The 24,617-nt window shown below is 36.0% G+C and overlaps 2 protein-coding genes across 4 annotated transcripts in view; one reads left to right on the top strand and one right to left on the bottom strand.

Moving 5' to 3' along the window:
• Positions 1–9,538, top strand: part of nup205 (nucleoporin 205) — a 37,547-nt gene extending 28,009 nt beyond the window's left edge. Inside the window, exons 30-41 of the mRNA XM_056477870.1 lie at positions 1,196–1,341; positions 1,432–1,745; positions 3,138–3,276; positions 4,544–4,670; positions 4,743–4,816; positions 4,973–5,104; positions 6,783–6,888; positions 6,978–7,135; positions 7,229–7,358; positions 7,507–7,611; positions 7,692–7,750; positions 9,217–9,538. Coding sequence (XP_056333845.1) covers positions 1,196–1,341; positions 1,432–1,745; positions 3,138–3,276; positions 4,544–4,670; positions 4,743–4,816; positions 4,973–5,104; positions 6,783–6,888; positions 6,978–7,135; positions 7,229–7,358; positions 7,507–7,611; positions 7,692–7,750; positions 9,217–9,369 — 1,643 coding nt within the window. The 3' untranslated portion in view covers positions 9,370–9,538. The remainder of the gene's footprint in view (positions 1–1,195; positions 1,342–1,431; positions 1,746–3,137; positions 3,277–4,543; positions 4,671–4,742; positions 4,817–4,972; positions 5,105–6,782; positions 6,889–6,977; positions 7,136–7,228; positions 7,359–7,506; positions 7,612–7,691; positions 7,751–9,216) is intronic.
• Positions 9,539–13,145: 3,607 nt separating this feature from the next.
• fgd4a (FYVE, RhoGEF and PH domain containing 4a) overlaps positions 13,146–24,617 on the bottom strand; it is a 96,776-nt gene continuing 85,304 nt past the window's right edge. For 2 of the 3 annotated variants that reach the window (XM_056477909.1, XM_056477910.1), the window contains exons 9-19: positions 23,257–23,395; positions 23,118–23,176; positions 21,264–21,410; positions 20,988–21,160; positions 18,941–18,971; positions 18,770–18,850; positions 17,147–17,281; positions 16,920–17,066; positions 16,771–16,821; positions 14,624–14,764; positions 13,146–14,532 (exon numbers count right to left, since the gene is read on the bottom strand). In XM_056477909.1, the coding sequence (XP_056333884.1) occupies positions 14,281–14,532; positions 14,624–14,764; positions 16,771–16,821; positions 16,920–17,066; positions 17,147–17,281; positions 18,770–18,850; positions 18,941–18,971; positions 20,988–21,160; positions 21,264–21,410; positions 23,118–23,176; positions 23,257–23,395 (1,356 nt within the window). In that variant the 3' untranslated portion in view covers positions 13,146–14,280. The remainder of the gene's footprint in view (positions 14,533–14,623; positions 14,765–16,770; positions 16,822–16,919; positions 17,067–17,146; positions 17,282–18,769; positions 18,851–18,940; positions 18,972–20,987; positions 21,161–21,263; positions 21,411–23,117; positions 23,177–23,256; positions 23,396–24,617) is intronic. The other variant, XM_056477911.1, reaches the window with a different exon arrangement.

The following is a 24,617-nucleotide window of genomic DNA, read 5'->3' as shown; positions in this document are numbered from 1 at the left end:
TATATTTTTGATTGTCTGCAGAAGAAACAACTGTTATACAAGGACTTGCCAAATTACCCTAATTAAGCCTTTGAATCGCACTTTAATCTGAATAATAGTATCTTGAAAAATATCTAGTAAAATATTATGTGCTGCCATCATAGCAAAGATAAAAGAAATCAGTTATTAGTAATGAGTTATTAAATCTGTTCTGTTTAGAAATGTGTTGAAAAAATCTTCTCTCCATTAAACAGTAATTGGCTATTAATTCTAACTTCAACTGTATACACAATTATTTTCCTCCTTGTAAATAAGGAAAGGGAAATAAAACAATACAATAAAAATATGAAAAAACTAAAATTTTAGCTACAAAAGTCCTTCAGTCAGGAGCAGTGAGTGTTTTTGGTCCTTTTGTTTGATTAATGATAAAACCAGTCGGCAGCAGGAATATTGTGCACTGTCACTTTAAGAGCAGTACGGTTCTGGTTTATGGTTTCACTTTCACATGTCTTATTGTATAAATGTTTATTACATAAATGAGGGTTAATATGAATTATCACTAAACACCGCGTTTTGACACAAATGTTCATGTATTTGACCATTAAAGCACTAGCATTAGCGCTCACTTTAGATGTGTGTGCTCTCTGAGGCTGAGAGCACACACAAAACAGCATGCGCTCTCATTCGTGCTTTTAAAAAAACATGAATGATTCGAATGTACATCAATGTATGATGCACATCCCATGCTGCAAACATTACATTACAGCACATGCTTTGTCATTGTCACTTGAAACTGAGCTTTGCAGAGCAACAAATGTGTACAACTAGAAAGGGGGCAGTATATGATGGAATAATCGTTTCATCTCGATTAATGTTTTTTCATAATCATTAGAAGCCAAAATCTAAATCGGATTTTCGATTAATTGCACAGCCCAAATAAATAAATAAATATATATTTATATATATATATATATATATATATATATATATATATATATATATATATATATATATATATATATATATATTCGGTTAGTAAGAAAAAAGTATAATATTAAGTTTTGTAAAATAAATGTATATAATAAAAGTATAATTCATCAGTTTTAATAGATTAAAACTCATAAAAAATGCTTAATAAATATAAATTCAATTTGCAATAAATATTTTTTATAGTTTGTAATATATACAAATGTGATGTATAATATTGAATTTGCAGGCACATCCATGTGGGAGCGATTGACTGCCCCTGAAGATTGCTTCTCCAAGCTACAGAGAGAAAACCTGTCCATCATCGAGAGCTACGGCACTGCGCTAATGGAAGTGGTGTGCAGAGATGCTTGTGATGGCCATGAGATCGGCCGAGTAAGAGCAAACAAATCAACATCAACACTGAGTTGTTTTGAGACACTTGAACTGCCAAACACCTACTGAGTTGATCTTTGTGTTTTTCAGATGCTGGCTCTGGCCGTGTTAGACAGGGTGTTGTCTATAGACAGGCAGTGTCAGTGGCTGGTGTACTTGTGTAACAGTGGTTACCTGCGTGTGCTGGTGGAGAGTTTAAAGCAAGATGATACTGCTCTGCAAACTCTTCTAACGCCTCAGCCTCCGCTGCTCAAACCGCTGTACATCTACGAGTCCAAAATGGCTCTGTTGACCCGCGTGGCCAAGACGGCTCAGGGTGCGATGGAGCTGCTGCGATGTGGTCTGGTCGCACAGCTGGTGGAGTGTCAGGTGTTTCACATGCTCCCTCAGAATGACGCGCTCAGGTCTGACTTCTGCCATCTTTAAACATGAAAATATACTCAGTGTTTACTCATCCTCAAGCGGTTCCAAATCTTTCTTTCTTCTGTTGAACACTAAAGATGATATTTTGATGAAAACCTGACTTCTATAGTAGGAAAAATAAATATTAAAGTAGTCAATGGTTACTTTAAAATGTATTAGAGGTGGGCTGTTATCGACGTTAACGTGCTGCATTAACGCGAGACTCTTATCGGGCGATTAAAAAAATTAATAAATATATCGCCGTTAATCTATTCTCAAAGTTGGGTTGAGCTGGGTCTATTCTATGCAAGCTATGATGACTTTCACCTTGATATTTTAGCGCAGATGTATACCTGGCCGAATTGCACTGTAGGTGGCGAGAACAAGTCTTTGAACCTGTGTGTATTCCTACTGTGAAATTACCACGTCAAATGTGTCGTGCCAACATGGATGCAGTTCACTAGAGTGAATCTGATTAATGTTAGCACCACATCTAACTATCAGGCACCCCTAGAATTTATGGGTTTGAGTAAAACATATACAAAAAATAAAATGGATGACGGTGAATGAAAGTAAAACCGGTGAGCCGTCTGACAAAAAAGTGCCTTTCTAAATCAAATCAGCAATCTTCTGGATCTTTCACTTGCTTTGAAAATACTGACTGCGTTTACATGGACATCTGTAATCTAGTTATTTGCCTTAATAGACAATAATATAATTAAGGTGTTTACGTGAAGTGCTTTCATGTAAGAGTTTCCTGTAATTTTGGGTGACTTTAACTACAGTTTGGCACTTTCACTTTAACTCATGAACATTTTATTCAAGCCCCGCAATTTTTATTCACGCAAATAAGGAGTAAGGACTGGCGAGAGTGTTATAGAATTTAATAACGCATGTCCAATGGAAAGAAAAAACTTCCACATTTCGTGGATCTTGTCGGAAAATATGACGAAAAGTCTTCCATGACGGTAATAGTTTGATTGTGGTGTTTACTCAATAATGCCACTAATATATGCATACTCCACGTCCTAATTCCATTTCTGTTTAATTCAGTTATGACTTTATTCGGATTAATGTAATCAGAAATCGCTGTTTCGAACTTACAGCCTACAGTTCAAAATTCATGTTTAACTGAATAAACAGTTCGTAAAGACAAGTACATCTTATTGAACATAATTTATTTTCATCATCGATTATAACAGTAGAACAGTTTCTCAAGCAGTTGGTGATGCATTTTGGAAACAGGAGATAAGCTCCTGGTCTAATGTGCCACCTGGCTTGAGAAACCCGTTCTCAAAGACTTTAGGGTAAATGATGACAGAATTTTCGTTTTTGGGTGAACTGTCCCTTTAAGCTTTAAGAATTTTATCTGACTCTCTGCATTTCTCTTCCAGAGTGTTTGGGCAGAGTGATTCTTCAGGCTTTATTCCTAGTCCTCTGGAGCGATACAGGCAGATCCTGCTTCCTACACTCAGACTGATGCAGGTTATCTTGACCTCCACCACCACACAGCACCAGCAGGGGGCGGCACAGGTACTGAAACAATGAATCCAATGATGCCCCTAAAGCTCATGCACACCGGGATGCTCTTATCAGCATTTTTCAAGGCATTTTTTGTGAATTATTATTATTTTAACTGCCATTGAGCAGAATGAATGTGAAATATCCCTTACTGACATTAGATGACACTTAATGAGAAACAGAAATGCCCTGGTACACATCTGACACTTGCTTGTTGCATGGAAGTACCCACTTTCAGAGTTTTTTTTCTTGTATTTATAGCTTAATATTTTCCACTTCTGTTTAACCTCGTCCTCTACAGCACACAAGCACCTTGTCAGATGCCATAAAAGAAAATGTTTGTGCTTGAGACCTACTAAGTTTCAGTTTGTTTTGCATGTCACAAGGCATTAAACATCACCTATAAGCACAAGTGAAAATTGCCCCAATGTGCATGAACCTTTAGAGACTATTTTGGCCTGTTTTCACTTAGTGGTACGTTATGGTACGCTTTTATGGCCGTTTTCACTGCCAATAGGTACCAAAAAGCGAACCACTCCGTACCACTTTTTAGGTACCCGTTCGGAAGGGTACCTAGCACGACAAAAGGGTACCAAAAGGCGGAGCTAGACGCGCAGCTGAACGCTATTGGTTTACAGAGAAACGTCACCAGCGCGTACACGAGCAGGAGAATGAAAACAAAGGAAGTGCCGTTTTTGAATACACAGCAGAGACATTACACCGTAATAGCATATACATATAATAACGAGCCATGGTCGACCCGAATTTAAACAAACTTTGTCATCATCTTGATGTACAGCCACAAAGCCAAGAAGAAGAGCAGAATCTACCCTGTGGCCTGTTGTTTTATACAAGGCTGTCTAAAGCATGAGCGGTTTCACGTTCTCGCTTGTGCTTGCCGCGCGTCTATATTTGAAATAACGAATTTGAGCTGATATATTTGAGCTTATAATAACAAGCGCTTCCGACATCCGATCCTTTAAGTTTTGGATATCAGCAAAGCAGGTTTGTTTAGGTTAGAGGTTTTGGGTTTTTATGATTTAACAAAAAATGTTATGCTAGTGAAGTGTGCATTTCTTTAACTATTATTAAGGAGTAAAACATGTCAATATTATCAGGACACTGGTGGGAAAACAAGTTCCATAGTTTGCCATGCCATGATTGAACACCTGGTGAGAAGTCCTTCCGTGTTAGCATCGAGCTATTTGTGCTACCCTTTTAAGGTCTTCTGTTATGTTATATTTGTCTAAGAAAAGCATACATGTGTGTTGATGTGTAGGTGCTCCAGTGGCTCATCATTCACTCCGATGTCATTCAGTCTATTCTGCATGGTCAGGACATGAGCATGGGCTCTTTACAGGAACTGTCTCTGCTCACTGCCATCATAAGCAAGACGGCACTGCCAGGTACAACAGCACTACAGAAGGCTGAAAAACACCCAAAACACTGATAAACAACTAATGTTGAGTGTGTTGTAGGAGCACTTGAGATGGGACAGGAAATCAACAGCGCTGCCCTCATGGAGTTACAGGGACACATTGGCAGATTCCAGGTGAAATATTTCAAAATGCTATTATAAAGAGCAGAATAAAAGTGGAGACAGTGAAAGCAGTTGAATTAGCTATGATGACATTAATATTGTCGACTGCATTTTAAAAGCTGATTATGTTGTAAGTGTAACTGAGTGCTGTTCTTCTTCCTCCTCCAGCGTCAGTCGTTGTCTCTGCTGGTGCGTCTGGTGGGCACTGATCGTGCTCGCTACCTGAAGCAGATTGAGGACACCGTTTCTCCCAGCAACCTAGCAGAAAAAAGAGAGGAAATGGAGGTTGCCATGCAACAGGTGTGATGTCACTGAAATGTACATGATTTAAAAAACAAAAAACTAAAAAACTCTTAGGGATCATACAGTAGGCAACTTTGTCCATGGTTAAAACAACTGTTTAATGACAATCTGTGCAGAAAAACTGCATTTCCCATGATGCTCTGCCAAAATTGTTCCTTTTCTCCTTCAATAACAGTAATTCTCTCAAAATACAAAGATGTTTATTGTTTTTTTTACCGTAAATTTTAAATGTATTATTTCTATAAATACAACCAGCCATTTGAAATGAATAGTTCTAGATTTCTCTAAATGAAGTTGCCATTTCCAGCGCTTCATTGGATTGTTGTTTTTTTTCCCTCATCAAGGCTGGTTTCCTACCAAAAAAAGTTAGATTTTTTCAGATATATTCCTCAGCTTTTTGTGCTTCGTCAAATTTTGTAATGTTGCGATTGACTGGTTTTGTTATAGCAATTATCGATTGCATAATGATTAGGGGTGTAACAGATCACGGTTGATCCGTGATCTTTACAGATCACAACCCACAGTTTGAAGCACACGTGACCCGCAGATTCATTTTAAACTTGTACGTTAATCCAACATTTATAACAATTGCAGAGAGATCGCCTCTCATGCCATTCAAGTCACGTGTATGAAAGCATTTTGGCTTCCCTGTAAAATATAATGATGATGGAAAAGGTTGTGGTGGACCTACTTAACTGCTTTCTTAGGTTATTAATTAAAGGTGTTTTCTGTCACTGTTTGTTTAGCCTGCATTAATGTATACAGTGTAAGCTGCACAATTAAACATTAAAAGATTGTGATCTCAATTCAAACCCGTGCAACATGAATGATAAATGATTTGCATGTCTATTAATCTTTCGAAGTGCTGCATTTAAATCTGCGTTGAGAGAGAAATTCAGTTTTTACACTTTTTTTAGTTAATTAGAAACAGTCAAATGACACCGTATTACTGGGATAACAGTTTGTAGTTCAGATATAAACACTGATGTTTATAGTAAAGATTAAAGTCATTGTTTAATGAAACCTAATGCTGGTGAATGTTGAATTACATTGTGTAACCCATGGGTGGCGACAAACAAACTTCAAAATTGTCACTGAGTAGGTTTTCCAAAATGATACATAAAGTATAATGAAACATAACGTTTTGTGTGAATTGTTGAATCAATAATTGAAAATAAATATATGTTGTACAAGATGTTAAATTTCTATATTTAGCATTATCAGTGACGGTAGCAAATATAATTTTTCAGCTGGTTCTTTCTTGATTATTATTTTTAATAAAATTACAGGTTCCAAGTTGTGTTCGTTAAAACCAATGGTTTTTGCAGTAATATGTTGTATAAACGGAAAGCAAGTGACATTTGTCGTCTCTCTTTTTTGCTTATTCTAAAAATGGTTCGATCCGTGACTCAAAAACTGTAGTAATGAGTATATTACTACACTAATAATGAGATAAATTATTCATTATTATCATTAAAAATTATATGGAAAAAATACATTTGGAAACAATGAAAAAGTGTGTGGGCACTAATGCACTCAGTTGTAAAATAAGTTCAGTATAAGATATCCTCTGACAAAAAAAAAAAAACACTAACTCTCAAAATTGAGCTCAAGACTTTTGACATCACCTCAAAATGATGGGCCTTTAAATGTTTGACTATGTGTTACATTTCAGATCTGTGCTAATATTATGGAGTACTGCCAGACGCTGCTCCTGCAGAGCTCATCTGAAGCCCAGTTCTCACTCTGTCTGTTCAGCCCATCAGCAAGTGAACCAGCAGGTTAGACTTTCTGCTTTTTACAGTCTGTCAGTGCTGATTAAAAGTTGGCTGCATTTTCTAACCTAACTGTGCTTTTTCCTCTACATCAGATGTGTCCATTCCCTCTGCCCGCGTGCCCAGTCTGGGGCTGGTTCTGCTCCTGCTGAAAAACAGCGCCAGCGACTTCTTCAGGTATCACGACAGTCACAGACAGAGCCTGAACAAGCTGGAGCGAGTGGAGCAGCTTCCTCCTGAGGAACTCAAAGAGGTTTTTATTAGAGTTGTATGCAGCTGTTTGATTCATATGTTCAGTATTAGGAAGGCATGGTGTGTGTTAATATATGTTTGTATGTGTGTGAAGCTGTGCCAGGGTCTAGTGTCTGGCTCTGGTGGAGTGGAAAAGATCTCATCAGTGCAGAGAAACGTGCTCGCCAAACGTAGACTCGTCCAGCTGGTCAATAACAGGGCCAAGCTTCTTGCCCTCTGCTCCTGTATCCTCCTCCTTACACAAAAAAATTTATTAGACTTAAGGATTTAAATAAATGTATTGAGCATTTGACTGTATATTCCATTAAAGTTTTGACATATTTGATCTCGTACCTGGAAATGTGTTTTTCTTGACATGTTTTTTTTCTGAAGATATCATTGAGACGTGTCTGTTTGTCATCTGGCGCCACCTAGAGTTTTACTTGCTTTACTGCACTCCCACTGACCCCAAAGACTCACTGCTGCCAGGCTACAGAGGTCAGCTTTCTCTCAAGCTTCAGGATTATTGTCAGATGTTGTTTAATGACATGTTTCTTACCAGATTGCTCTCTGTGCAGATCCTGCTGGCAGCAGAGCATTGAGTGTGTCGAGAGTGAGCCAGCAAGATCTTGAACAGGTACATTGTACATCTATACCATACAAACAATTGTCAAACAATTCTATAAACACAGTCGATGATTAGCGATTAGGGCCAAAACATAGCTTTTGTCTAGTATTCTTGAGTAAAAAAATGTTGACGAAAATTATTTATCAGTGAAATGAACACTGAAAATATCTGTCTTGTGGAAATACTAAAGTTTTGTGAGGTGGAACTTCTGTGTAAGTTTCTAACACAACTAATCTGATTGTACACCTTTAGGTCCAAGCCTATGATTGAGACTGGCTACTCTTAAACAGCTTATTGAGATAAAGACAATAATTGTATTTAAAAAATGTTTAAAAGGCAGAACAGCCTTAATAGTTATTGGTATCAGCAAAAAATCTTTTTTTTTTTTAAAGACTTATTTTTGGCCTTTTTGCCTTTATTAGATAGGACAGTATTGAGACAGGAAGCGAAGTTGGAGAGAGAGAGAGAGAGAGGGTAGGGAAATGTCCTCGAGCCGGGATTCGAACTCAGGACGCCCTGACGTGCTACTGCACCATATGCGCTAACCATTATGCTATTGCACCGACATCCAAAATTCTTTTTAAATGTATATTAATGTATAATATTTATATAGAATAATACTTTTTGGAGGTTAGTATAATATATTTTGATTAAAGTTTATTTAGCAAGGTGAAAGAAATTAATCAATGTATCATAATTTGTATCAAATAAAGTTATAATATTAAAATTCAAACAAAAAGTGCTGAAGGGTAGCTTAAATAATGTGTCAGTGCTCTTTGGGTAAGGGATTCATCAGAATAAACAACAAAAATCAGTCCAAGGCACTCTCAAAATGTGGAAAATATTAAAAGGTCTTTATTGACCTGGCTATTCCTTAACTGCCCTCTAACTCCCTATACTGTACCAATGCTGAATTAATGATGGCTGTTCAGTTGACCTTGTGTTCAATACATTATTTTAGTATCGTTTTGATATTCTAATGAGTCATGAGACTAGCATAAAAAAAACTCCAGACGCACCTGATCTCTGTTACCCAGATAAAGACAGTTGTTTGCCGAAAGGCATAGGTGGAGTTTTAAGGAACAGCCATCTCAATAAAGTCTTTTTAATAATTTCCCCACATTTTTCGAGTGCCTTGGACTGATTTTTGCATTTTAAAGTTATATTATTACATAAAAATACCATTCTTTTGCATTTTCTATTCATCAAAGAATCCTGAAAAACAACAAAAAAAACTTTTTAAACATACAGCAAAAATCATGTGACACTAAAGTCTGGAATGAGGATGCTGAAATTTGCGTGATGGGAATATTTACAAAGTTAAAATACACCAAAATTGAAATAATTTATTTCATATAGTTTTGGTGTATTTTTGATTCATTAAATGCAGCCTCAGTGAGCTGAATATACTTTTTATTTGTATGCCCAAGTATTGTTTTAAGGTGTTATTGAGACTTTGCTGTGTGTGTGTGTAGTTGCAGAGTGACATGTCGAGCAGCTTCAGTGAGCCGCTGCAGAGGAAACTACTAGAAGTGGAGGGACTTTATAGCAAAAGCCGCTCTCGTCACACCTTCATCCAGGCCCTGACACGCAGGATCCGCGGCCTCGTACACCACACCAAAAGCTGAACTCCTGCATATAGATTTTCTCAAATTATGAGAACAAAAGATTTTTGAATTAGGCGTCTTTTTTGCAGTTTTGATTATCAATCAACACATGAAGTTTTCTGCCTATGATAGTCGCTGTATTGGCTTTCTGCATTTTTCTAATGTGGTCATTAAATGCTTTTCTAACAGACAGCCTTGTTGTTTCTGACTTTCTTGCTAAAATCTGATCATATATTTTTTTTTTTTATAGTTGAACTCTTTCTAAACTGAGGAGATAAATTGTCAAATAAGAGAAAACATTTCCCTGGCACTAATCGTTTTTTATGCCAATCCATGTTTTAGGTATATTACAGCAGTGAAGCTCTAATGCATGTCCTCAGAGTGTACATGACATCACAGGCTTTTAGGAGTGAAATATCAGAGAAAGTGAACGTAAGATTGCAGGAGCCTAATCCCTTCTGTATCACAAAATTTTATGATCTGCACAAGGTTAGAAATGTGTGTTTTATCTTAAAGATGCGCTACTTTTATTCATTGGTAGTTTAGTAGGTCTCTAAAAACTGCTTTCAAGTGGGGATGAACACATGAAAAAAAGCTGAGGGTTGGTTCCTTAATTTGATTTATAATATGGTCATATATTCCTGGTCAACAATATTCTGAGGGATGTCAAATTTACGTGAAAATCATCAGAAATGCTAATTCATGCTAGAAACATGCTAATTCAAAGTAAAAACGTTCTAACAACATGCTAATTCATGTTAGAAACATGCTAACAACATGCAAATTTGTGTTGGAATCAAGCTAACAATATGCTAATTCATGCTAGAAACATGCTAACATAAAGTAGAAACATTCTAATTCATGTTGGAATCATTTTAACATGCTAATTTATGTTAGAATAAAGCTAACAACATGCTATTTCATCCAAGAAACATGCTAATATAAAGTAGAAACATTCTAACATTCTAATTCATGTTGGAAACGTTAATTCATGCTAGAATCATGCTAATGACATGCTAATTCATGCTTTATAATATAATGTGATATGCGTTTTAATCTATGTTGCTTTTAGGTTATTTTTTTTAAACAAAACTACTTCCAACAGGCTTTCTCAAGCCACCATAAAGTTTGTCCTCATTTTAATATCCAGTTGTTAAATTACTCCTGTATTACGTTTGAGTAACTTTCCCTAAAATAAGTACACAAGTAAAACTTACATTGAAAATATTCTAGATTTAAAAATATAATTATAATAATATAGTTACAATAACAAATGAAAACTGGGTGTTTATGGTTTGCTGTCGTTTGTACTTTAGCATTATTCTATATCATTGGGAACTTTATTAGTCATTAACCCTTATTAAAAAAAAAAAATCTCGCAAGATCTCACACCACATACCTGTGCTTTCCTACAGGATTTCTGACACTATTATTGCTGAACTTCAGCAGTAATCCTCCAGGGAACATGCTTGTAAAAGTTGTAAAGCAGTCACTGCAAAGAGAGAATGGCAAATTCATGCGCTTAAGCAAATACAGCTTTTCCATAATGAAAACCAGAAGCGCAAAATCATTCCAGAATAATCTTGTTTTATTTTACAAGGGACACTTTATAGAAGACAGTAAAGTGCGTAATCTTCAGTTTCAGTTGTACATATAAAACAGGGTCTGTCTCGGCTCTGAGCTGATGTAGCTTTAATGCGAAAAAGATTCTGAGAATGAAAAGGCCAGCACAGAGTACATTCAGATCGATCGCATGGTACGGATTGTTACAAATGTCAATGAAGAACCACATTAGAATACAGAAACTCTGTCTTGTCTTTCTAATTTGCCCATAAAATGTGTGCGTTATAAATGTCGTAGGCACATCCCGTTCTCAAAAGATGGAGGAATAAAATATGACTACAGTTCTTAGCTGTGATATGTATCATTTAAATCATGTTTAACTCTAACGTCACATAGTCTTTTTAAAATTAAATTCATCTTATTGAAGGGCATGGGGGAAAAAAGGCCTGTTTGACAAATTAATTTATAGTAATTAATACTATAAGACTATGCAGCTCATTCTGCAGAGCAAGGCGAGAGACTGCATATTTAAGTATGAAACAAAATGATGAACATGCTTATTTCTTAAATACGAATTAATGTATAAATGGTCCAAACTAGGCTGAGAATGTAATTTTGTGCTATGTAAAAGTCATGCATATCTTCTATAAATTATTTTTTTAAATAATAAACAATAATTACAGTATTTAAAGAACATGTACACATCTCCATCTCCCTGCAGAGTCTGATTGTGCTGCCCACAGAAAAATGGATCATTTACATACACAACAAACACTTCCCATTGGTCAGCTGAATGTCTACGAACAAAAGGATCATTATTACACTGATCTGATTCACTCACAACCAGTTATTTCATGTCAATACTGAATCGATTATTACAGAGGAAAATCTGATCTATCATCCATCTCTCATTATTGGATGGAAAAAAAAGTCTCACAACTAAGTCGACATTTTTGTCCGAATTTTGGCAATAGAAAAGGTAAAACAGCTTATGAGGAGTTAAATATTGCCACATTGTCTTTTGTGCAGCCGCTCTTCAGAAACTGATCAGAAGTATACAGCAGATTTGTGAATGTTTTATAAGATGGATGTGATGTGCTGAAGCACTGCAAACACCCACATAGAAACGTACTGCTCCTGTGATGGACACGTTTCTGAATCTGGACCAGTGTCCTTGTTGATCCTGGATTTAACAGTAGGAGGGCTGCAGTGGTGAAGATGATAAAGTCCAATGTCATGGTATGGTATTACATAATTCAATTCCATATTTTCATAGATTTCAGTTACCCTCCACATATAAACCCGCTCACATTTTGACAAGGGACAAATACAAAGCAAAATAAACCAAAAAGTTGAATTCAGTTGCCCCACACTACAAGTTAAACCTCTTAAAACGTTTTTTTTCTAGCATACTGTCAAGATTTGAACCACTTATACAATTTACCATGGTTTTATTATAGTAAAGGTATACTAGCCTAACCTTACCAATAACCATGTTAAGGTGTGTGTGTGTGTGTAAAGATAACTATTTGTACACAGTTTACTACAAAAACCGAGGCTAATTGGTATATAACAGGGTAAATACCAGGGTCAGTACACTCTAAAAACGTTATTTATTTAACCGAGTGGTTGAGTTAAAAAATACTGGGTTGCTTTATTGGGTTAATTGTATAATAACTCGATCAGATGGGTTACAAATTTTGAATTTCAACAGTCCACTGATGCTGTAACGAACACAGAACAGCTGTTTGTTATTATGTGCGTAATGTTATTGTTGTGTCAATATACTAATAATAAAAACATGGTTTAACTTAAAAACAACAAACACAAAACGGTTTCTTTGTTTAACGTTATAGTAAAACCGAACCAGATTACAAAAAGGGACTTTGACCGAACTCGTATAACGTTAGGTAATGTGTTGCACCGGACTTACAAGTTGTTTTACTGACCTCTCTTTCAAAGTTTAAACCATAGATTAAGCGATAAAATATGAGCTAACACTTTTTTGGTAGATAGTTTTAATCGTGTAACATACCTTTTGATGCTTTGTCAAGTTTATTTTTCGGTGAGTAAAAAATATACTATCGTTTCCCGCGCTTCGCCGCCATTGTGTTCTCTCTGTCACTGCCTGTTGAATGAATTCGCTACTTGATTGCCAGATCCCTTTATATTTTGACATACGAACTGAAAACAAACAAACAAACAAATAAAACAAACAAACAAAAAAACCCGGAGTGTTACTGAGAGTCGCAAGACGTTTTACGTTTGACATTTATTTATAACTTTAAAAAATGATTTTGCTATCAATGATTGAGAATTGTTTGAATGTTGTTATTTAATAAAAAGATAATTGTGATTACTAAATAAGCTTGAAGTAGTTTGGCTTTAATGTAAATAAAAAGTTCTGTGTAGCCTATTTAATGAAAGGAAAAAACTAACCTTTGACATGATAAGACAGCTAAAAGTGTAAAACCCAAAGTATACTGTGGCCTACTTATTTTTTTATACCTACTTGGGTATGCACACAATGCACTTGACAAAAAAAAGTCATCATCAGAACAGCACACACTTAAATGCACACACCCCATAATTAATTGCACATACGAGCAGCTTTGTACCTTTAAACAGTTTTTGCACTTAACTTGTCCTCACACTCTATTCACTGGGTTGTTGGTATGGTTAGCCCTTGCTAAATTTAACTGCATCTCTATTTTAAACCAGAAATATGACAAGCATTTTGTTTTCGCTCATGAAATAAAAAGCACTGATGCTACACGAGCAAGTTGTCTTCTATCAAGTGACCTTGCATGTATATTAGCATTTAAAAAATGAAGCTTTCCATCTCACATTTCTTGCCTGAATATTTGCATTGCATGGTGAGCCTGATTGCAAATTGTTTTCAGATAATGTAATAAAACTGTTCACACCATACCATGACTTACCATCAAACCGCTGCAACCCTATAAAATGACAACACATTGTCAAAATAATGATGTCCTTAATGAGTGTTCTGCAATTTTAAGCCATTTAAGTTTTTAAAAACCACATCCAGAATAAACAAATCCTATTTCTGCCTCCACACGCTATTTACACAACATGTAAATGTTCTGAATTGTACACTATTTACATTAGGCTTTGAATCAGTGTGCTGTCAGCTGAAGCATGACGTTATTCCCTCCATGTAATCCTTTGTGAATTCAAATCTGGTCATGCTGGCATCTTGGAAGTGTTCAAAATAATCCAAATGGAGCTTTTTAGGAGACCTGGACCAAATCTCAGACTGACCAGCAGAGGGCAGCAGGAGAGCAACACTAAACACAGACAGCACCACCAGTAGATAAATCTCCATTGAGAGTTTGTCGTCTTTGTTCAGATGCCGTTTGAGTTTAACTCTTGTGTGATTTCTGCAGAACTGCTTTCTTCAGGCGACTCTGGAACTTCTCCTGTCACCGCCATACGGATGACTTTAAGCCAGCGCTGTTTCAATTCCTCGCTCTCTGCGGCGAAGCTGTGGATGGATTTGGACTGTGAGAGTCTGAAGCTAGCAGGAGGGTCAGTGGCTCTCGGATTGTCCTCCACCTGGTAGCCCAGCAGTGGAATGGTGGACTGGGCCTTGACATCCTGCGAGGACAGTGAATGTTTGTTTTAGTAAAGGAAAGTGCTGTACGGGAACAGAAATGGGATGTTCGGTGTGTGATAAAAGCGCACTGACCTGAGGTGCTCCGTATAAGTAGAGAACTAGAGCTTCTTTCTCAGGAATGACACACCAGACTTTCTGCCACGGCTTGTTCTTCTCACAGTACTGCAGGAAGCCACACATGATGCTGCTGCCACAGAACTGAGCCGCTTCAATCTGGCAGAGAAACACAGACACTCAGCACAAAAATACTGTCTGTAGGACTATGAAATTATTAAGAGACCACCTGAAAATTCGATTTTTAATTGATTTTGTAAACGACTGATGACATTTCTTTAAAATATACGACCAAACTGAAGTTATTCAGAGCATTTTTGTTGCATAAAATAAAAAGATGCAATGTTTTCAGACATGTTTATATTCAAAATACCAACGTTCAGGACAGGACTTCTTTATATATTTAGTTACAAAATCAGTATTTGGTGTAATGACTCTGATTTTTAATCACAACAAATAAAAACATCATTTTGACCAATTGTCATTTTCTGGGGGAAAATTTAGAAGTTTGTTGCACCGAAAAAAGATTTAATAAAGAATTAATACAGAGAAACTACTGAGAATTTAAAGTGGTCACATAAATAGTTTCATATTTGTATATACTGTATGCAACAATATATCAAGATAAAAAAAAAAAAACACAAAACTTAACAGGGGGTCATTAATATCAGCACAAAAAGTGTAAATTATAATAATTATAAAATGTTACAATTCTCTTTAGTAAGCTTCTGGAATTAATATAACATTTTAGTATTTATTTATAAATTAAAAGTCTTCAGTAAAGCATCCATTAAAAATTATAGAGAATCAGATGTTAACATTTCACTTCAACATCAAAAGAAATATATATTTATATATACATACATATATATATAAAAAAGAAACTATATTAAAATATATATTTATATAAATACACTGCTCAAAAAAATAATAATAAAGGGAAAACTTTACAAATTTAATTTGTAAATAAATTTACATAGTTTTTTTGAGCAGTATCCCTCACTGGCCATTTTATTAGGTACACCTTACTAGTACCGGGTTGGACCCCCTTTCGGCATAGATTCAACAGAGTACTAGAAATATTCCTCATGATTTGGGTCCATATTGACAGTTCTATTGTCCAGTTTTGGTGAGCTTGTGTGAATTTGTAGCCTCAGTTTTCTGTTCTTAGCTGACAGGAGTGCCACCCGGTGTGGTCTTCTGCTGCTGTAGCCCATCCGACTCAAGGTTGGATGTGTTGTGTGTTCAGAGATGCTCTTCTGCATACCTCGGTTGTAACGAGTGGTTATTTGAGTTACTGTTGCCTTTCTATCAGCTCAAACCAGTCTGGCCATTCTCCTCTGACCTCTGGCATCAACAAGGCATTTGCTCCCACAGAACTGCTGCTCATTGGATATTTTCTCTTCTTCGGACCATTCTCTGTAAATCCTAGAGATAGTTAAGCATCAAAATCCCAGTTGATCAGCAGTTTCTGAAATACTTAGACCAGCCCTGTCTGGCACCAACAACCATGCCATGTTCAAAGTCACTTGAATAACTTTTCTTCCCCATTCCGATGCTCAGTTTGAACTGCAGCAGTTTATCCTGACCATGTCTACATGCCTAAAGCTGCTGCCATGTGATTGGCTGATTAGAAATTTTTGCAGTTGGACAGGTGTACCTAATAAAGCGGCTGGTGAGTATAGAGAGTATTTTATTGCAGTTTTGAGGTGAAATATGAATCTGACATGAGCTTTAATGACACACAAAAAGTAAAAAAAAAATTTTTAAAAAGCCAAATGAAAAGGGTAGTTTTTCAGTATCAAGTTAAGTTTGTTCTCATGATGTGACAATTTAGAAAAGGGAACAAGCCATTACTTCACAAATAAGCTTTAAAATATTTTGAATAATCAGCTTTGTAGCATCGCTCCCTCTTACAAAACATCAACATACAGTACCAGAACATTAAAACACCAAAGAACCAGTGGCAACACTTTATAATAAGCCTAATTTTAAATAATGACACTACTCAATGCTAAACAGATCATCAGTTCATGTAAATTAGTCAGTTAATTGCTATATTTTTATACACACCCACAAATATATGTCAACTGCTGATCTGCAGAGCATTCTAAAATATTTTTGTTTACAGCTGCATATTATAAAGTGTTACCGACCGATCTTACCGCAGTAGAATCCACCACAACAGTGTGTGCACGTCGTGTTTTCCTCCGTAACTGTGCATATATACAGTATATATAAAGGTTATATGAGCTCTGTTTTTCTGAATCAGTAGAGTTTCACCATTTCACAGGTTGTGTGGTGCTGAACTCACCTCCAGGATTCCCTTCTTCTTGCCTTCTCTGTCATCACTGTCTGTACGGCCTGTCAGGATGAAGTAACAGTGTTTGCACACTTTGCTAATCTTGTTTCCATCATATTCCAGTGTAGCTTTGTAGTCGGAGCACTTCCAGCAGACCACCTGAAGTAGATGGATATTTCAGCACACTTCAGAACTGTGAAAGTACAGGATGTTTTTTTTTCTGGTTTGTTTGCACTTACATATCCACAGGCACGACAGTGATGCCGCCTGCGCGTGATGGCGTTAAACCCCTCTTTGCACTTCATGCACATGGTCACTTCATTGTCTCGTATCCAGCGAGGAGCTCTTTTACCCAGCTCTGATATATTAAGGTCCTACAGTGAAATATAGACATGATATATGTGTGAGAATTAAAAAATAATAAATAAAAATACACTTTATCCTTCACCAAAAGTACATACAGTGCATCTAGAAAGTATTAATAGTGCTTCACTTTTTCCATATTTTTTAATGTTACAGTGTTATTCCAAAATGGATTAAATTCATTTGAAATTGTTGCTAATTGATTAAAAATAAGAAAGCTGAAAAAGCACATGCACATAAGTATTCACAGCCTTTGCTCAATACTTTGTTGATGCACCTTTGGCAGCAATTACAGTCTTTTTGAATAAGATGTCACAAGCTTGGCACTCCTGTCTTTGGGAATTGTTGCCCATTCCTCTTTGCAGAACCTCTCAAGCTCTACCAGGTTGGATGGGAAGCGATGGTGTACAGCCATTTTCAGATTTCTCCAGAGATGTTCAAAAGGATTTAGGTTTGGGCTCTGGCTGGGCCACTCAAGTACATTCACCCAGTTGTTTTGAAGTCACTCCATTGATATTTTGGTGGTGTGCTTTGGGTCATTGTCCTGCTGAAAGACCCAGTCTGAGGTCAAGAGCACTCTGAAGTGCTCCTCCTGTCTCTGAGGTCTACAGACAATTCCTTTGTCTTCATGCTTGGTTTGTGCTTTGACATGCACTATCAACCCTGGGACCTTAGATAGACAGGTGAATGCCTTTTCAAATCATGTCCAGTCAACTGAATTTACCACAGGTGAACTCCAATTAAGCTGCTGAAACATCTTAAGAATGATCAGTGGAAACAGAATGTACCTGAGCTCAATTTAGAGCTTCACGGCAAAGGCTGTTTTTCCACATTGTCATTATGGGGTATTGTGTGTAGAATTGAGGACATAAATGAATTTAATCCGTTTTGAAATAAGGCTGGAACATAAAAAAATGTGGAAAAAGTGAAGTGCTATGAATACTTTCCGCATGCACTGTAAGGGAATGAGAAAATTCACAATGACACAACCTCTAAATTAAAACACAGCTGATTTAATAACTTATAAAAAACATCAATATTTATTTTGTAAATTATTTCTTTGAATAATCAAAAGTCATTTTAAAATCTTAATCATATTAAAAGTGGACATTTTGTAGTATTTAAAATAATATGTTATAATGAATTTTCGATTTTAGTCAGAATTTATAGGCATGCATTTCATACATTTAAATAACATACATCTAATATATTAAATTAATAGCATATTAAACTAAATTGCATTTGAATATTTGATTTATTTATAATAAATCAATAATTAGCATAACTAAATAACTGTTAGCGAACTGTTACTAACAAAATAAAAAAATATTTAAATATCTAAATAATCCAATTATTTAAATATAAAACGATAATGCATTGTTAATGCATGACAAATCCTCTCTGTATAATGCATAATAAATATATAAATGTTCTCTTATAAGCATTCAGTAAGTCATGTTGTTCAGCTGAATATTATAGCTCCAATAAGGCATACTGACCGAAGCTTCCTCCGTATCTTTAATTGCTGATTTAAAGGTCTCATTCTTCTGGAGGGAGATGTCTATTGTTTCAATGAATGCCTGAAACACACAGGAGATCAGTTTTAAAAATGGACTATCAGTATTAATGCAGATTCAAGAATAACAGTATCATAATCACCCCAATCTTACCTTTATCCAGCTTTCTTTATCATGTTTAGAGCTGTAATGAGACAACACCACCATTAAAAATCACAGTACTGTGCAACATGTTTACATTTTTATATTTGTTACAATGGGAGTAACTTCCATTAAAGTGTAAACAATATCAGCATGTTTCAGTATGTTAGTCTTTAGGATATCGATGCTCCAAAACAGTGACAAAATTTGCAATAAGAAGATATACACATCCAAAACTTGCCAAAGTTTGTCACTTCTGCCTAAATCAATCACTAAATCACATTTTTTTTACATCCCCTGATACTTTATACTTCATCTAATGCTCTCTAGTATCTGACATATCCTGCCCCTTTCAAAACACTATTGCTTGACCTCAAACACTCTAAAAGGGTATATGCAGAAGTAAGCAGAAGGACTTATAATTTTTTAGTAACCTGGGTTAAGCACTTCCGGTGAACTGAATGCTGTAACAAAATCAGCGCGTTTAAGTTCTGCTTTCTGTAAAAATCAAAGATCTTCACTGCCTGTTTGATATATGATATAAAGTGGGTCTCAGATTGTACAAGAAGCATTGTATTAAATTCCATTTTTCCTTGCCATGTCTTTAAAATATGAACATTTATTTTACCCCAGTATTTTCAATAGATTTTCTGCGCTGACCTGCTAATCCTGACAGCGCGTGCATGTAAATGGCTTGTCATCTCGTTTTACGCTTAAACAACTAAATGAATGCTGAAGTCTATTTATCTGATTGTTTTTTAATTACATTATAACATCGATGCTGTAAAAGAAACAAGCCATTCATCGGAAGTTTATCGGTATGGAAAGAAACACTAGCTGTGCATATATCTGATTGGCAGGGCTGTGATAATAAAAACATGCTAGTGGCAGTTTTGTTTTTGTTAAAAAGAGGGAGGAGCTAATCCATGTCCTGCCCTGTCTTCATGTTTCAGTTCAAATTATGTCACTCATTGAACAAAAATCCATTTCAAAGCACTTCATAGGACCTTTAATGTGCACTTTGAAGTATTACGCCTGTTTCACACCGCAAGCAGAGCGTGCGCAGCGTGCATGCGTTTGCCTTTCACACAGACTATGTCTGCAGAGAGCCTGCCTGCCTGCCTATAAATACACTTTTCTTTTAACTTTTCATTTGCACCAGCATCCTCCTATGCTGTTTCCTTAACCTGCAAGTCTTTATTTTACAAATTATATAGATCCTAAAGAACTGTATGCTTCTCAAGCTCTCTGAGGAGTGTCATTCATGTCTTTTCAGATGCACTCTGTCAGAAGACAATCGCCTGTGATATCTTGTCATTTTGTTTTTGATTGTCAGGATGATGTAGGCCTATAAATATAATAATATTTATACAGTAAAGTTATAATGATATTTATACATGAGCAAACTAGTGTAAACTAGTAGTAGCTCAACTAAGTGTTCATTGCCATTTTAATCATTTAAGTTAATTTGATTGACTATATAAAAATCAGTGGATATTATCGGTGCATTTATTTGGTAAAATTGCTACTTTTTACTGTCATTCTATGTCACTTTCACTTTAATTGAGTGTGAGCAGCGCGGCAAAAATAGATCCAGAGCCAAAACTTTCACAGCACTGTTGCTGTTTTTAAAAATGGGTATAATAAGGTGACATTTTTGTCTTCACAACAAAATTTTAAAATGAAACTCATAACCAACAAATTATTTTCAGCAGACCACGAATAGCCAAAAAAAAAAGGATTTTTGAAGCAATATTAATGATGCATTATTGATCATTACTGTCCTGTAGAGAAAACAATCAATAAAGAGTTTTGAGTGTGATACTAATATCATATTAAAATATTACGTTATTTTTCTGAGGGATAAAAATAAAGCACAAAGTCAAATACATATTTTACTCTGTTTTAACTATTTGTCCTATTTAAAATGTTTGGTTCCAGGACATTTTGACTAGCGGTTCCCCAAAAAAAGAAGTGCAGCCTATAGTTTGTAATGCATCCGTGACTTGTGGACAAAGCTGTATGGAAAGTTATCAAGCAAAGATAGGACAGTCTGTACCTGGCCTGCAGCTCCAGTGTTCGTTCTTTTCCAGAAACCTGAAAGGTGTGAGGATAGTCCTCATTGAATGTCTCTTTCACATTCATGCCTTCAATGCCGATACGTGTGCGCACTGTGAACTTCTGTCCCACCAGGCTGAACTTGGGAACGCAGTACAGCAGCATGTTGTTGAACTGTAAGAAAGAATGAACAGAGATTCAGGATAATAAACAGACGGTTTACTTAAAGCTATATATTCATAGTAGTGAAATAATCATCAGAATGGGCAATAATTACTAGGAAGAGATATCTGTCCATGGCTGAAGTGTTTCTGGCTGCCAGTTTCAGAATGTGACCCTCTTTTATTAACTCGTTCGAGGGGTTTACAATGTCCTCTTCTTCTCCCAGCATCTCATAAATCTCCAGCAGCTTCTTCAGGTTTTCCTGAGAGATGTTACAAGGAGAAACTAAATTTATACAACATTTCAACATTTTTGTCTTTTTCATTTTGTGTTTCTGCAAAATTCAATCTTAAAAATATTACATTTTATCTTGATCTTGCCTTAATATTGATCAAGTGTCATAATATTTATTTTTAGAAACATTTTATTACAGATGTTATAAATACTGGAAGAACATTTGTTTTTGGGAGAACTTCAATAAACAAATAAACAAATCATTTATTTAAATAGTAATCAATACCCAAATAATTTTAAAGTGGACTTAATTAATTTAAATATTATTTATAGAATTCAACATTTTATTTTAAAAATTTACATATTTGAATTTTCAATAAATAAAATACATATATTAATCCAAATAAATAGAAAATTGTAATAGAATTATTTAATTTAAACAACTTTTTAATTACAAAGTTAAATTATTTGGCAATTTTTTAAAACGTTTTCTTAGACTTCCCTCTCCCCAGACACTTCCTCCAGCTCCAGATCCCGAGGCGTTCCCAGGCTAGCCAATAGACATAGCCTCCAGCAATTCTCGGGTCTTCCCAGAGGCCTCCTCCCAGTGAGGCAAGCCTGGAACACCTCACTAGGTAGGCATCCGAAAGAGATGCTCGAGCTACCTCAGCTGACTTCTCTCAATGTGGAGGAGCAGCGGGTCTACTCTGAGTCTGAGCTCCTCCCAAGTGACAAAGCTCCTCACCCTATCTATAAAGGATGCGCCCTGCTACCCTGCGAAGGAAACTCACTTCGGCCACTTGTATCCAAGATCTTGTCCTTTCGTCATGACCATAGGTGAGAGTAGGAACCTAGATTGACTGGTATATGGAGAGCTTTGCCTTTCGGCTCAGCCCCTTTCTTTACCACATTGGACCGGAACATCGACTGCATTACTGCTGCCGCTGCACTAATCTGATCGAACATGGACCTACAGCATGCACTGGGGCAGTTTGACGCGGCTGGGATCAGAATCAGCACATCCATGTCCGAGACCATGGTGCTCCACCGGAAAAAGGTGGTTTGCCATCTACAGGTTCAATATCTTGGGGGTTTTGTTCATGAGGGAAGTTTTCTATCAATTAATTATAATTATATTCTAAATCCATACCATAGATCTTAATGTAATAACTTATTAAATCATCCATTTTTTAATTTTCCTTTGGCTTAGTCCCTTATTTATTAGGGGTCACCACAGGCGGAATGAACCGCCAACTGTTTTAACATATGTTTTACGCAGCGGATACCTTTCCAGCCGCAACCTAGTACTGGGAAACATCCACACACTCTCGCTTTCACACACGCACTCATGCACTACGGCCAATTTAGTTAATCCAATTCACCTATAGCGAATGTCTATGGACTCTGGGGGACCTCTGTCTATGGCACCTGGAGGAAACCCAAGCGAACACAGGGAGAACATGCAACTCCACACAGAAATGCCAACAGACCTAGGTGGGACTCAAAACAGCAACCTTCTTGCTGTGAGGAGACAGTGCTAACCACTCAACGTGCCACCCTTCTCATTAAATCATACTTTTTAAAATAGATTAAAATAGTAATATTATTACACACATAATTCAAACATGATCTCTAAAAGCTAAATGACCAGTAAACAGTTTATGTGTGAAACGAGGACATAATGAGACATAATCTCTGCTATTAGCAGTGAGTCATAGAAAAAAAAGTCACTCACCGTTTTCCGAATGGCAGTGTTGGAATGAGTGGCGGCCATGCCGATAATTTCTAAAGACTCTGTAAACACAAAAGTTTCTTATTTAGAAGAGGTCTTGTTTAAAGTCTGCTTTTAGCAAGATGCTCACTGCTAAACTCACTTTCAGCGTCCCGCCGGTCCATGTGTTCCGGGGGGAGTTTCTTCAGATAGTCCTTGAGCAGCATCTCATATCGTGGCACTCTCTGAACTGGCTCCAACATGTGGTGCTGCAGCGTCAGATTGCCACACGCTTCCTGACTCTGAATACAGAAAGCACGTCAGTCTACATGCACTAAAGAATGTTTTGGTCATTAATTTTATCCCTACAAACAAATAAAACAAAAAAATAATCATAATAACCCTCAAAACATTCAAAATCTGTATGATATTCACATTCACGGTCTGTTTAGACATGAAGAATCATTGTTTTAGAAATGTTTAAATCTGATCAGCAACTTCTCATTAATGAGTGAATGTTCATTTGTTTTTGAAGTTTTACCATGTTATTAATGCACATACTCCTATTAGATTACATTTCAAATAACATTTGAAATTACACATAAACCACTACAGGAAACTATTTTGAAACTACTTTTAGTTTGATCAGAAAACTTATTTGAAAAGAACACTAGATAAAACTTATAATAAATACAATTTGTATTAACTTAAAAAAAAGTTGAATTCGGCTATCAAGTGTCTCATTCTTATCATTGACATATTGATCAATAAAATTTAGTCTCAAAAGTGTGAGAAGTTGTGAAATGGCAAAAACTGTTTTCGAAAAAATAATATAATATAACTAATGTAACTATAACTAATGGAACTATACGTATATATAACTAATGTAACTTAAATGATATGCAAAAAATAGTTTTGATACCTAATAGCACTCACATTTCTTTTTCTAATTTCTAATTGGCTGTGAATACTTCTGTACATGTGATTTTTCAGGGTTTTTATTTATAATAAATAAAATGGCCTCCGCCACTGAGACTGCAGCTCTGCACAAGACGTTTGGCCAGCGGAGAAATTAAAATGGTCGTGCCCAACTGAGCCTGGTTTCTCTCAAGGTTTTTTTTCTTCACTTCCGCCTTTAGTGAAGTTTTTTTTTCCCTCTCCGCTGTCGCCACTGGCTTGCATGGTTCGGGATCTGTAGAGGTGCGCATCGTTGGATTTGCTCTTCAATGTTTGGACTCTCAGTAGTGATTATTAAACCACACTGAACTGAGCTGAACTGAACTGAACTTAAACACTACAAACTGAATTACACTGTTCCTATTTACTGTGACCTTTTATGTGAAGCTGCTTTGACACAATCTACATTGTATAAGCGCTATACAAATAAAGGTGAATTGAATTGAATTAAATTTTTAACAATTTCAAAAAATCTTTTTTCACATCGTCATTATGGGGTATTGTGTGTAGAATTTTGAGGAAATAAAATAATTTAATCCATTTTGGAATAAGACTAACATAAAAAAT

The sequence above is a fragment of the Danio aesculapii genome, chromosome 18 (genome assembly GCF_903798145.1).
Source record: "Danio aesculapii chromosome 18, fDanAes4.1, whole genome shotgun sequence".
In the NCBI taxonomy this organism is placed as follows: domain Eukaryota; kingdom Metazoa; phylum Chordata; class Actinopteri; order Cypriniformes; family Danionidae; genus Danio; species Danio aesculapii.
The sequence above is the reverse complement of the archived record's forward strand: the minus strand, read 5'-3'. Positions and strand labels throughout refer to the sequence as shown.